The 13,527-nt window shown below is 49.4% G+C and overlaps 1 protein-coding gene across 7 annotated transcripts in view; it reads right to left on the bottom strand.

The window, feature by feature from the left end:
- Positions 1 to 13,527, bottom strand: part of NBR1 (NBR1 autophagy cargo receptor) — a 99,778-nt gene that overhangs the window by 22,627 nt on the left and 63,624 nt on the right. For all 7 annotated transcript variants that reach the window (XM_029574248.1, XM_029574250.1, XM_029574251.1 and 4 more), the window contains 4 exons: positions 9,135 to 9,352; positions 3,760 to 3,927; positions 2,618 to 2,827; positions 1,637 to 1,796 (listed from right to left, as the gene is read on the bottom strand). In XM_029574248.1, the coding sequence (XP_029430108.1) occupies positions 1,637 to 1,796; positions 2,618 to 2,827; positions 3,760 to 3,927; positions 9,135 to 9,352 (756 nt within the window). The remainder of the gene's footprint in view (positions 1 to 1,636; positions 1,797 to 2,617; positions 2,828 to 3,759; positions 3,928 to 9,134; positions 9,353 to 13,527) is intronic.

Genomic DNA, 13,527 nt, shown 5'->3' with positions numbered 1-13,527 from the left:
CTGACATAAGTTGGAGTCCAGGTCCGACTGCGAGGCTCTGATATGGCAAGCACTGCAGAGAGTAAGGCACTTAGGTTTCTTGGTTGGCAGCGCCATGGGCTGCGGTAGCTGTACGCTCTTTTGGCTAACACTTAAAAATGTATGTGTACAAATTTTGAACATCCAGGCGAGGCGCGGCGAGGCACGCACACAGCTCTTCCTGTATCATGCACTTATAAAGATATGCGCGTAGGTATACACACGCACACAGCACGTGCACAGAGCCGATGCACTATGTGCAGACATCCTATGGAGGGGAATATGGCGTGCATACAAACACGCACATGGCGCCGACGTGGCTTCCATGCGATGTGCCAATCAAGTCTACAGTGGGGCCTATCACACCTGGGGCTGCTCAACCTGCTCGGAAGCCCAATTCCCCTTACCCCCAATGGGAAGGAAGTCGGTATGGTGCGCTGAGCACAGAAACTGAGGGGAGACTTACAGAAACGCCTTCTACTCGTCTCCGAACCTGAAGATAAATATAAATCTTCCTTTTTTTTTTTTTTTTTTAAACTTACCTGGGCTCAGCGCTTATCAGCTGAGTACAGAGACTGTCTCCAGCTGTGGGGGGAGAGGGCTTTGGCAGTCACTGCCGCACTCGGCTTCCTGCACCCGCTGTCTTTCAGCTGCCTAAGCAGCAAAGTCCATGCTGGGCACCGGCTACCGGACCAAGGCACACCTCTTTGGGATCTGGAAATCGCCTCAGGAATTCTCAACTGAGGGAGGGACCTTTAGGTATCAGCACAGGAGAGCAGGGCTCAATTTTCTCCAATTTAGAATGTAGAATTTCTCCTTCCAAAAAGTACAGCAATCCCCATAGGAAGAGGTACATCAACCAACTACTGGAGATGGAGAATCCTGGAGAGCTGAGGTCACTGCAGGGGTATATGTGCAGTGATGTCAGCTTTGCAACTTGACTCAGTCTCCATCGGCTGGCAGGGGAACATAACCCACTGGTCCTAAGTCCATCTGGCTACGCGCTAGGAAATAAAGGATTTAGCATCTCAAGAAATAAATATGTTATAATCCTACCAAGTCTATGATAATAAAAAAAAAAAAAAAAAAAATTTAAATGTTGACAGGGCTGTTAAAACTTAACAAGCTTGTGAAAGTCCATGAATTCCCTAGCTATCAATGGATTTATTATCAGTCTCAAGCAGTGGAGAATTTCATTTTTTCCAGACTGTAATTAATAAGGTAACAGTAAAATCAAAAAATGTTCTCTCATTTTCTAGTGGTTTTTTTTTTCTAGAACAAGATATCATGGTATAAGGCTCAAAAGGGGCTCAACTCAGGAGCAACATTAGGAAATATTAGAACACAGGGCAACAGCCTCCCATTGGAGATGGTTGGGGGGAGAGAGGCGCCAAACACAGTAACAGCCTAGGGATAGCACAGAAGACCCTTGCTGTGGGAGAAGTGAGGATTAAAGCCCGAGATCAAATAGGCTTCTCCTTTACGGCATCAAGAAAGACAAGCGGACACTTGCCACTATTGTGATCTAGTCCAGCAGGTTCAGAGAGGGTCACCTGGCTGGAATGGAGCCTTCCACTTTGTTGGGTTGTGTACGTGTGCGATGCCGTCAAGCTTTTACCTTGGTGTCTGAGTTCCACTTCACGTTGCCCGTGTTTTTCATCCGCCAGTGCTTGATGAACTTCGTGCCCGGCTGCAGGCGGGTCCCATCGGGCAGGTTCTCATCCACAAACACCGCTCCCAGTGTGGGGATGACAGGGGTGCAGGGCTGCAGAGGGTGCCTGGCGGCAATGGCAGAGGTAGGTGAGGTTACTCTAGTACTCAGCGGTCTAAGAAGTACCTTCCTGTTATAATCCATTCTCAAACTGTGGCCTCATCTGTATTTCCCAATTTCCAGTAAGCCTTCCTAATCATATGGATGTAAATACAGAGAACCCAGAGCTGGGATATGGCATCAAAAGACTTCATTCAGACCTTCCCAGAAGTTTTTTTTTTACACCGATTTTAATAAATACTTCCTTGCCCGGTCATTGCCACAATGGTCCTGAGGCTGGGAGCCATGCACCAGGCTTCATTCCAAAATCATGGTCTCTAAATCCAGCCATCAGATGTGGCCCTTAACGGTGACCCTGATACCCTTCCCCTTCTGCAACACCCCCAGCCCCAGCTGATCTGGATGCAGAAAACACAATTCAGAAATCAAGTCAGGGATTCACTGAATGGCAGTGCATAGCATCATCATTGAGCCACTACAGTTACACACCGGCAGGCATCAGCGCACTCCTTTACCCTCTGCACATTGGGCACAACCTTTTCAAACCCATGTTTGCAACAGGCAAACGAGATGCACAAATCATTCAGCCACATCTCTCTGTAAAGTGTGTGTGTCTGTGTGTGTCTGTGTGCCTGTGTGCATGTCTCTCTGTCTGTGTGTATGTCTCTCTGTCTGTGTGTATGTCTCTCTGTCTGTGTGTGTGTCTCTCTCTGTCTGTGTGTGTGTGTCTCTCTGTCTGTGTGTGTGTGTCTCTCTGTCTGTGTGTGTGTGTGTCTCTGTGTGTGTGTGTTTTCCCTCCCTTTTCCCCCCTACAGCTTTGGTCCTTACGCCAGCGTTCCAGGCTGCTGGTTCTCAGGTTTGGCTGTGGGCAGGTCCAAAGCCTGCTCCGGCCCATGAAATGAGTCCCACAGGCGCATCTTGCGGTGCAGCTTCAGCTGCTTCTTCAGTTCCTTCACCTCCGCCTTGCGTTGCTTCTTCTCCGCCCGCAGCCTCTGCTTCTCCGCTTTCAGGAATGATTTGTCCATCTGCTTCTGGAGCCTGTGACCGAAGGTGGGAGGGAGGGAAGGAATATATCAAAAGGTAAAAAAATCATGCTCGGCACATCACCTTTACTGCTGCAAATAGGTAAATAAATAAAATAAAGCAGCACCTGTGTAAGTCTGGTGCTACAAGAGAGTGAAAATCACAGCCAAAGGACAGTTCACAACAGGCAATGTGAGGTAATAAGTTTGTTGCAAGAAGATGAAGCAAGGTAAGCGAGTCTGTGAATATTTATAAAATGCGAATAAATGTGAGTGTATTAATATTTCTCAAAGATAAGTAAGTCAGAAGGAATGCAAACAGCTTAGTTAGAATAAGAACAAAATTCCTTAATCAACTGCACACTTGTAAGCAGACTAAATACCGCATGAGATTTCAAAAGCACATCAAAAGCTGCAATGCTTTGTATCCACTTGTGAAACCCTTTAAATTGTTTTCCAAAAGGCATCAGGAAATATTTCTTCAGGGAAAGGGTGGTGGGGAGCAGGACCTGGGACAAGCACAGAGGATCCTTAGCAGGGAAGGGAAATCGAAAATGAAGTAGGATCTGTGATACTGCAGGAGACATGGAGAACAGATAGACCTGGATAGACCTCTAGGTCCTTATCTGCCAATCATGTCCTATGTTTTCCTGTAGGATGCCCCGGTACCCATGGAAAGCAGCTGTGGCAGCAAGAGCCTCAGACCAATAGCAACCGAATGGCATCTCAATGGTTGTGCATCACAATGACTTGTAAATCAATACTGCAGGCCATTACTCATAACAATTAATGTTACAAGGTACTATTTGCTATTGATTTCCACAAAGTTTTCATGAGCAGATATGTCCCCCAGACTTCAGCCAGTGACCTTCCCAGTGTTTGGAATACAGTCTTGTTGTACTAAGCCATCTTCCCAGCCACGGCAAAGAGGGCGCACTTGTCACGTACCTGACTTGCTCCAGGTTTGCTGGAGGACGGGGAGTAGGACACTGCCTAAGGCCGCAGGAGTTGGAGGTACTTTGCAGCGGCCTGCGCAACTTCAGGAAGCTATGATTCGAGTCATGAGTATAAACTTCAGCTTCACATGCCTCGCAGATATTGTAAGTAGGGCACACGCTGTTGGGAGAAATAAAAGTAATTTATTGTTCTCCAAGAGATGGAAAAATCGATTCTTATCTACTAATTTTCTTTCCTTGTGTCATACCAGACCAGTCCAGATAGATTGGTTTTCTCCCCTACCAGCAGATGGAGACAGAGAATAAAAGCTTTACTGTACACTGGTACTTAAGGCACTGTGCAACCTGCAGTCTGCCAGTAAAACTGTATCAAAGCTAACCAAATATCCTCATTCTTTTATTTAAGTTTATTTATTTATTTATTTTTTTTTTTTTTTAGAGCAGGGGGAATCCCAGCATTGATGAAAATCAAAATTTTACTTGCAACCCCTCCATTGAAAGGGTACAACAGCGGCAAAAAACCAACAATGCACAGAACAGCAGATCTCAGATTGAAAGGGTGGGATTCCGGACTGGTCTAGTAGGATTCAAGGAAATAAAATTAGCAGGTAAGAACCAATTTTTCCTTCCTTATCATGCACCAGAACAGTCCAGACAGATGGAAGGCATTCAAGCTCTTTAAACTAACTGGGAACCTGAAAGACCCACTGCTAAAACGCCTGCCCCAAACACCACTCTGTCTGGAGTTCAAACATCCAAGCTGAGGTGTATGACAAAAGGTATGCAGCAAGGTCCAAGTCAAAACCTGACCGCATCCAGATGCAAAGCTATGGATGACCTGTGCACCTTACCTATATAGCAGGATAACACGGCCACTCGCACCTTCAGAGAGTTCAAAGCTAAATCCTTTTCCAACCCCTTTGCAAAAAAGCAAGAATCCTATGAATCAAAGCACGGAGCACCCTGATTGCTAACACCAGGACTCGAAAACCTTCCATACTCGTACATAAGCCAAGGAAATGGAAGCCTTCCTGGCCTGCAACGATATTGTAATGACTTCCTCAAAATAACCCTTCATCTACCTTCTCCATTCAAGAGCCAAGTCGCACAACAAAAGCGATCCACCTGATTCAAGAAGATTGGACCCTGCTGCAAAACACTGGGAATATGATTGAATCGCAACAGATCTAGAAATTCACAAGGTCCGCAAACCATGGAAGTTTGGGCCACTCTGGAGCCACCAGAATCACCTGATCTTGATACCTTCATGCACGCTTCACTGCCCTGCTATATTAGAAGCCAAGGGGGAAACTCATACAGAAGGATTCCCCGAGGCCAGGGCTGAGCCAGCGCATCCAGACTTTCTAATCCAGACTATAGCCTGAAAACTTTGGCGCCTTGGCATTCCGTCTCATTACCATCAATCCAACCAAGGACTTCTCCATCTGGACCTGATGAGGGAGAATACTTCTCTGCCAGCTCCCATTCTCTGTCTTCACCCCCGTTGCTCCTGAGGAACCCTCCCCTCCGGGGAGGAAGCGAATACAAAGCCCAGTGTGGGACAGTCGCGAGCTGGTCTCCCCACAGGCAGAACACCGGGTCCCCCGGTGTACCTGACCAAAAAACATCCACCTGTACAGTCTCCACCCCAGTGAAGTGAGACACTCAAGAGCACATAGGTGGCACTTCACCCATTGAATAACAGTCCCGCCTCCAAGGAAACTGTCAGACTCTTGGTTTCTCCCTGCCTGTTGATATTTGTTACCACCATCGCATTTGTCTGACAGTATCCTTAGTGCTTATCTTGAATCAGGGACTGGAAGAACATTATGGCTTTCTGGATTGCCCTAGTCTCCAACTGATTGATGGACCAAGAGGCGTCTGTCCTTGTCCAATGCCCCTGTGCCTCTTCTCCCTGGCAACTGTCTCCCAGCCACTGAGACTGGCGTCCATGGTCACTAACACCCAATCTGGGATTTCCAAGTCCATTCCTCTTAAACTGTTCCTTGAAAGCCACCATGAAAAGACTCAACCTGAACGATAGATAACCCAGAAAAGAGATCAAGCAAGTAAACAAGACTCAAATGAGTAACAAACGAAACAATTATCAACAAGGAATGGAATCTGTAGGATAGTGTTCTTGCATATCAGTGGTCATCAATACAAATGCTTCTGGTGTCTGTAAGATAATGATAGGCGATATTCATCCAGAGACCTATAGGAAAAGCTTCTAGTGGGCGGCAGAAAAAGAAAAGAACCAGGGAAGGGCTCCTGGACTGATCCGTGGTACTACAGGAATGAAAATTTACAGGTAAGAACTAATTTTCCTTTCCCTGTACGTACCCGGATCAGTCCAGACCGTGGGATGTACCAAAGCTTCCCTAAACCGCTCGAAGCTCCTGCCGCCCAAAAGAACCAAAAACCGGGGCGTGCACAACTAGACGGTAATGCCGAGCAAAGGTATGCAGGGATGACCATGTAGCGGCCCTGCATATCTCTTGCGGAGAGACAGAGAGACTCTGCCCACGAAGTAGCCTGAGAACGCAAAGAGTGAGCCTTCAAGCCCTCAGGAACTGTCCGGCCTTGCAACGATATGCCGAGGAAATGGCTTCCTTCAAACACCGAGCAATAGTAGTCTTGGAAGCCTGTAAGCCCCTATTTGGACCACTCCAGAGGACAAAAAGATGATCGGAGAGCAGAGGCAGAAGACTGAACCCTGAATGCTCCTCTTCCAATACCACTCTGGCTGCTGGCCCCCGACGAAAACAGACAGGCTTGTGAAGTTTACTTTTTTTTTTTTTTACTTCATAAATGTGGAAGCTGTGGAATACAGATTCCCTGAGGGAACTGTCACAAGAGGGGTTTCCCTGTACAAAGAAAGGCAGCCAGGGAAGGGGGGAGTGACTGGACCACCAGTTTCACCCCCAATAGGATCACCGGGAACAGGGGCTTAGGCTATGTTCACACAAGGGGCAAAGCCCTGCAAGAGCGTGGAGACAGTACTGTCTCTTGAAAAACTAAAACAGAGTCAATTGCCTCTTTTTTTTTTAAACCTGAACAAAAGAACAGTACTTGCTTGATTCTTTGAGAGAAACTACCCAAACTGGGAAAGGGCTAACTAGCCAAGATCAGGGAACCACAGGGTGAGCTGATCCATCTGCTGGAGACAGACAAATACTGAAGGGCTCCAGGGTAGGCTCTGTCCTGATATAGGATACCATTTTCAATTTTAGTCTGTCTCCATCTGCTGGACAGGAGGCTCAACCCACGGTCTGGATTGTACAGGGAAACCCATTTGCTGTTTTTCTCCTTTTTTTTCTGCCTTTTTCCCCACAATTTTTGGTCATCAAGTTAAGATCTGAAATAATACAGGTAAATATTTTTGTTTAGTTTTTCTATAGTTGGGTATCATTACCACAATGTTTTTTTTATTGTATGTGATCTCATTGTTTGCTGAGCAAAGATGATTCTTTGATTTTGATAAAAATGCAATAAAGTTAAAAAAAAAAAAAAAGTTGGAGCCCTGTTTTCCGGTCCTGATAAATCCTTCTACTGGAAGACTGCTCTTCTTAATCACTGCCCACCAAATCATCCATCTTAGGCACCTTCAACAACTCCAAGGCCTCTCCAGAAGAGGATACAATTTAGCTGTGGCTCAGCACACCTTCAGACCAGCCTCTAGTGCATTACACTCAGCTAACACCAAGGTCTTATCAGTACAATGACACCGAAAAGCCCTAGTGGGACATCTGAGACCCTCCACAGTCTGAATCCTCCTCTGCCTCTTCTGGTTTGGCATACTTCTCCTTAATGCCCAGCTTCAACAGTACCTGCGACAACAGGGTGGTTCACTCTTCCCTCTTAAAAAGACATTTCACTGTTGGGACATCTCCTTCTGGTACAGGGATTTCCCTCTCCTCCAGAGGCACCTTATCTTCCTCCCCATCATTTGAGACTCTACAGGAAGGCCTTCCCGCAAATCTTCCTCTGAGGCCAGGAAATCTAGATTCAACTGGCCTCTAACCTTCTTCTCTTGGGAGGAAGTGGAGCAGGAGTCCCTGAAGAGTTGACAGAAGGCTTAGACATAGCCCCTTTCTTCATTATACATGCTTTATGCACTAGAAAAAACTCAGGGGAAAAAAGGATCTGCTTGGTCCAGCTCACCAAGCTCCTGCCCACTGGAGGCTCTCCTCACCATAGATCACCGTCTCTTACTTTTCCCACAGGAGTCAGGAATGTGGGAGGGGTCTACCGTCTCTTCCTTTGAATCCCCCCTGCACTGCAGGAAAAGGGAGAAAAATGGCCACCGCTCTTTCCACCATGTCATTACAACCCATGTTAGAGGCCTGTAGCTGCAGCTGCTTTGGGGCTGCTCATTTTGAGAGCCCTGAACAGCCCTCCCCCACCTCCCACACAAGTCCAGCAAAGGAAGGAGATTAGCTTGTACGATACTGGTAGGCCTCATAGCGCTTCCCTTGCTCTGCAGGAGTGGCCATTTCCTAAACATCGTGCAGCCAACAAAACTTCCCACTTACCTGAGATGGTCCTCCCTCCCTGCAGTCAAATCGCAGGTCCTGAGGAGCCTGCACCGCGAGATGGTCCACTGCAATACTTCCTCTCCTGTCCGGCACAAAGACTGCTGCCACCGAGCCCTTCTTGGGGGGTTTGTTTGTTTTTTTTTTATTATTATTTTTAAAGAAATCTTAAAGGAACCACAACTCCCCACAAATAAAACCCCAGAAACAAGTAAATACTTTCCTTTAGATGCCATCTGGCAGGAGAGATCGCTGGTAGGAGAGGCTAGGGTCTGAGGGAGCCAATACTGCTGGCTTATCATAACCCTCCTCAAAGAAAAGGTATTGGCCCCCCCCCTGCACAACTCTGCTCCATCAGGGGTGGAGGTGGTCCCATAACCCCCGGGAGCCTTTAATCCTCCACAGGCAGTCCGACTGCATGACTGACTTCCTACCACCTGCTGGAGACTGAGAATAGTGAAGACTGCAGGTGGTACAGTGTCCTAAGTACTAGTGTACAGTAAAGACTTTGTTCTGTCTCCATCTGCGAGAAGGGGAGAAAACCCCATCTGCCTGGGCTGGTCTGATAGACAATAAGTAAATTCCCAACAGATACTGTGCAAAAATCTGTAATATTCTAATTAACACTACCAGTGAAAGAGCTCAAAGCATGAAGTTATTGTTATGGGTTTAGCCCAAAGGCCCAGGGGCAGTGGGACCTCGATTTGCTGCCAGCAGCCTCAGGTCCATCACGTTATGAGACGGAGGTTACAAATCAGTCACACACCAGTCTTTTTCAAATTTTTACACCATAATTTCTACCAGCAGAAGGATCCCTTGCACCGATGTGTACCTGCACTGGTAGCGGATTCCAATTACTGGATTCTGACAGTTGCTGCAGGCAAGAAGCCAATCGTAGGGGCCGCTCTGCATGGACTGGGAGTCGGAAGCCTGAACAGAAGCCAGCAATGAACTGCTGGAAGTGGTCTCGGACCGACTGTGAAAGCCGGGCACTTTGCTGAATTTCCCGACTAGCTTTTCCACGGTCTCCTGCACCACCTCCTCCCTAAACTGAAAACAAGGTGGTAAATGAGTGAAGGAACAGGCCACAGAAAGACACATTTCACTTCATTTCACCCTCCAAAATAAAAGCACTCTAAAAAAAAATACATTTTTTGAGCGTTCAAGAATTTAACCAAGTCACCCACTCAGTACCACTACATGAATGTATTATTGCTTCAAAAATCCTCATAACTTGTACCCTTTCTAATTGAGAGATAAACTTCAAATAGTTGTAGCTGAATGGATGATAAAACAGACAAAACTGTGGAAAACAGCTGATCGGCAGTCCAAGAACAGAAAACAGCTCCTCAGTAAGGTCCTATTTAAATTATGATTTTGCGGAAGCTGCGGATCCCTCTATCGTAATTTAGGTAGAGTCTTAATCATAACTATTTTCAATGAACTCTTAGCCTTTTCCTTAAAAAGAGAGATTTCAGGGTGTTCATCCCTTCAAACAGTTTTAAAATTCTATCCCACTGCACCCAGCCCCCAAAATACAATGAAACTATTTCTCAATTATGACATCATTCCAGATAAGACAGAGAAAGCAAGTTGTGATGTCATTGGCTATGAGATAGTTTCTTCCGTCATAACAGCAACACAGTTCAGCCCGGAAACTCTTTAAAAATAAATAAAACCATTTGTGATTAGTGAAATAAAAATTATAACATTTATATTCCACCTTTCATAACACTTCATTTAAACCAAAAGAAATATGATTAGGAAAGGGAAAATAAATTACATATATAATTGAAAAAAAAATGAAATTGTATTGATTCTTCCAACAGAATACACTGCTCACAATGGAGCTACGATGGAAAATGATCCACCTGTTCCCATTTATATTTGCTACAGTTGGCACTGTGTGGCCTTTCTCAGCACCAAGATTGCCAACCATGGTTGCTCTCCCCTCCCAAGGAATGTCCCTAAAGTAAGACGAATTAAGGCAACTACCCCGGACTTCAGCTTAATCCTTTTTCTCCCCTTTCTCCCACCCTGAACCACAGAGTTGCTTACCTGTAACAGGTGTTCTCCTAGGACAGCAGGATGTTAGTCCTCACAGATGGGCGTCATCATCAGATGATCCCAATGTTTTCGAGAGCGTCAACACCGGAGATGGCCTATCATCGGCTCCTCTCTCCCTGGAAAAGCCTGCTGGGAGTGCAGATAGGAACAGGGTATCAAGCGGTTTACCGCAGCCCCTGGGCGTTGACGTCTCCGATGCGGGTGTAGATGGAGTAGACATTTTGGAACCAAAGAGTTTCTCCAGCTTATCCAGCCGAGCACGACAGCCCTTTTGGTGGTGGTGGTGGTGGGGGGGGTGTCATCTGATCGCACAGCTGACACCCTTGGACATCATGCGATGCCCCCAGGCAGAGGATGCAAACCTTGTGTGGATCAGTAATAGACATGGCCCGCAGGCACTGGGGGCATTGCCGAAAACCAGACGGATGATGCCATGAAAAACAGCCGGCAAGTGGTCGATGGCTGGCTGCCACCGAGGACCGATATGCCGGGCATCAACAACAAAGAAGGTGAAAAATAAACCTACCATGCTGCTGAAGTGGCACCAACCAGAGAAGGGGGACCCGACATAGAAAACAGGGAAAAATTTGAAGAAATTGAGAAAAAAAACTCATATTAAAAACAGAGCTCCAACCCCTGATGAGCCTCTATCCGGCGGAGTAGTCTTCCCACCAGCGGCCACGGGGGGAACGCGTAGAGGAGCAGATTGGCTGGCCACGGGAGCGCGAGCGCATCGACGCCCTCCGCCCCCCGCTCTCTCCGGCGGCTGAAGAAACGGGGGGCCTTGGCATTTTGTGCAGTCGCCATGAGATCCAGGTGGGGGGGTCCCCACCTCCGTACGAGCAACTGCATGGCCTCGTCGGAGAGGGACCACTCTCCGGGGTCCAGCAGCTGACGGCTGAGGAAATCCGCCTGGACGTTGTCCACGCCCGCGATGTGCGAGGCCGCCAGACGGGCCAGGTGCCTTTCCGCCCACTGCATCAGCATTACGGCCTCGATCGCGACCTGCGGGCTTCGAGTGCCGCCCTGTCGATTGATGTAGGCCACCGTCGTCGCGTTGTCCGATAAGATTCTGACTTCCCGATTCCGAAGGAGTGGGAGGAAGTGGAGGAGCGCCAGCCTGACCGCTCTGGTCTCCAGACGATTGATGGACCACTTCGCCTCTTCCGCGGACCACGTCCCTTGTGTGGCGCTGCGGTCGCAGACTGCTCCCCAGCCTGTGAGACTGGCGTCGGTGGTTACCACTACCCAATTTGGCAGATCGAGGGAGACGCCGCGAGCCAGGTGCTCCGGGACCATCCACCAGGCCAGACTGCTCCTGGCAACCTGGGGCAGTGGAAGGATCACCTGGTAGTCCTGCGAAAGAGGTTTCCAACGGGAGAGGAGCGCTCGTTGCAGAGGTCGGAGGCGAGCAAAAGCCCAAGGGACCATGTCGATGGTGGAACCCATGACCCCCAGGAGCTGCAGATAGTCCCAGGAGGTGGGAGCTGGTAATGCAGAAAACCGCTGTATGTGCTCCCGCAGGGCTTGCGCCTTGTCCTGGCGTAGGAAGACCGCTCTCAGACGGGTGTCGAAGGTCGCCCCCAAGAAGTCCAAGCGCTGCGAGGGCACGAGGGAGCTCTTGGAGAAGTTGACCACCCATCCCAGGGACTGCAGAAACTCTATCACCCTGGCCACAGCAGCCTGTCCATGCCGAAAAGACTTCGCTCTGATGAGCCAATCGTCCAGATAGGGGTGGACTAGAATACCCTCCTTCCGAAGGGCAGCCGCCACGACAACCATTATCTTGGTGAAGGTGCGCGGGGCCGTTGCCAATCCGAACGGAAGCGCCACAAACTGGAAATGCTGGTCCAGGATCTTGAAACGTAGAAGTCGATGATGCTCCCGCCGGATGGGGATGTGCAGATAGGCCTCCGTCAGGTCCAAGGAGGCCAGGAACTCCCCTCGATGCACCGCCGCGATCACTGAACGCAGCGTTTCCATGCGGAACCTGGTCACTCGGAGAGATTTGTTGACTTCCTTCAAGTCCAGTATGGGGCGGAAGGAACCGTCTTCCTTCGGTACGACGAAGTAGATGGAATAGTGACCCAAGCCCACCTCTCCGGAGGGCACGGACACAATGGCGCCTATCTCCCACAGTCTGTCCAGTGTCAGCTGGACCGCCCTTCGCTTGGCGGCCGAGCCGCAAGGGGAGAAAATGAACCATCCCTTGGGAGCGCGGACAAACTCCAACTCGTAGCCGCGTCCTATGGTGTCCAAGACCCACTGATCCGAGGTGATCCGCGCCCACTCCTCGTAGAAGAACACTAGCCGCCCCCCAATCTTGGGGACGGCGGAGTGGGCGAGCTGAACATCATTGCGAGGACTTGGGAGACGGTTGTCCCGCCGAGGAAGCGGGATGCGCGGGGCGGCGCCCGCGAAAGGAGCGCGACCAGGGCTGAGACCTGGAGGGAGGGGGGTTGGGCTGTCGCCGGTCTGTAACTCCTGTAGCGTCTTTGCGCCCTGGCTCTGGTCCGGGAGGACGAGAAAGCCCTGGTGGAGCGATATCTGTCTTCCGGCAGGCGATGGACCGCGTTTTCCCCCAGCGACTTGATGATCTGGTCCAGATCCTCCCCAAATAGGAACTTACCCCTGAATGGCAGGGAACCCAGGCTCGACTTGGAGGATGTGTCCGCCGCCCAGTTGCGTAGCCATAGGAGCCGACGCACCGCCACCACAGAGGCCATGGAGCGGGCGAGGACCCTGAAGAGATCATAGGAGGCGTCAGCCCCGTAAGCCACCGCGGCTTCCAGCCTATCCGCTTGAGCGGCCTCCTCGGGTGGCAGCACCTGAGAAGTGAGCAGTAGCTGCACCCAGAGAAGACTAGCCCGCTGGGCAAGCGAGCTGCACATCGCTGCCCGCAGCCCCACTGCGGAGACCTCGAAGACCCGCTTGAGGAAGACTTCCAACTTGCGATCCTGCGTGTCCCTTAACGCCGCTCCACCCGTCACCGGAATGGTGGTCCTCTTCGTGACCGCCGTCACCGCGGAGTCCACCCTGGGTACCTTGATGAGATCCAGAAAATCTTCCGGCAGCGGGTACAGCCTCTCCATGGCGCGGCTGCCCTTTAGAGCAGCCTCCGGGGAATCCCATTCCCTGGTGAGGAGTTGCAGAAACGA

This window comes from Rhinatrema bivittatum, chromosome 12 (genome assembly GCF_901001135.1).
Source record: "Rhinatrema bivittatum chromosome 12, aRhiBiv1.1, whole genome shotgun sequence".
Classification (NCBI taxonomy): Eukaryota; Metazoa; Chordata; class Amphibia; order Gymnophiona; family Rhinatrematidae; genus Rhinatrema; species Rhinatrema bivittatum.
The sequence above is the reverse complement of the archived record's forward strand: the minus strand, read 5'-3'. Positions and strand labels throughout refer to the sequence as shown.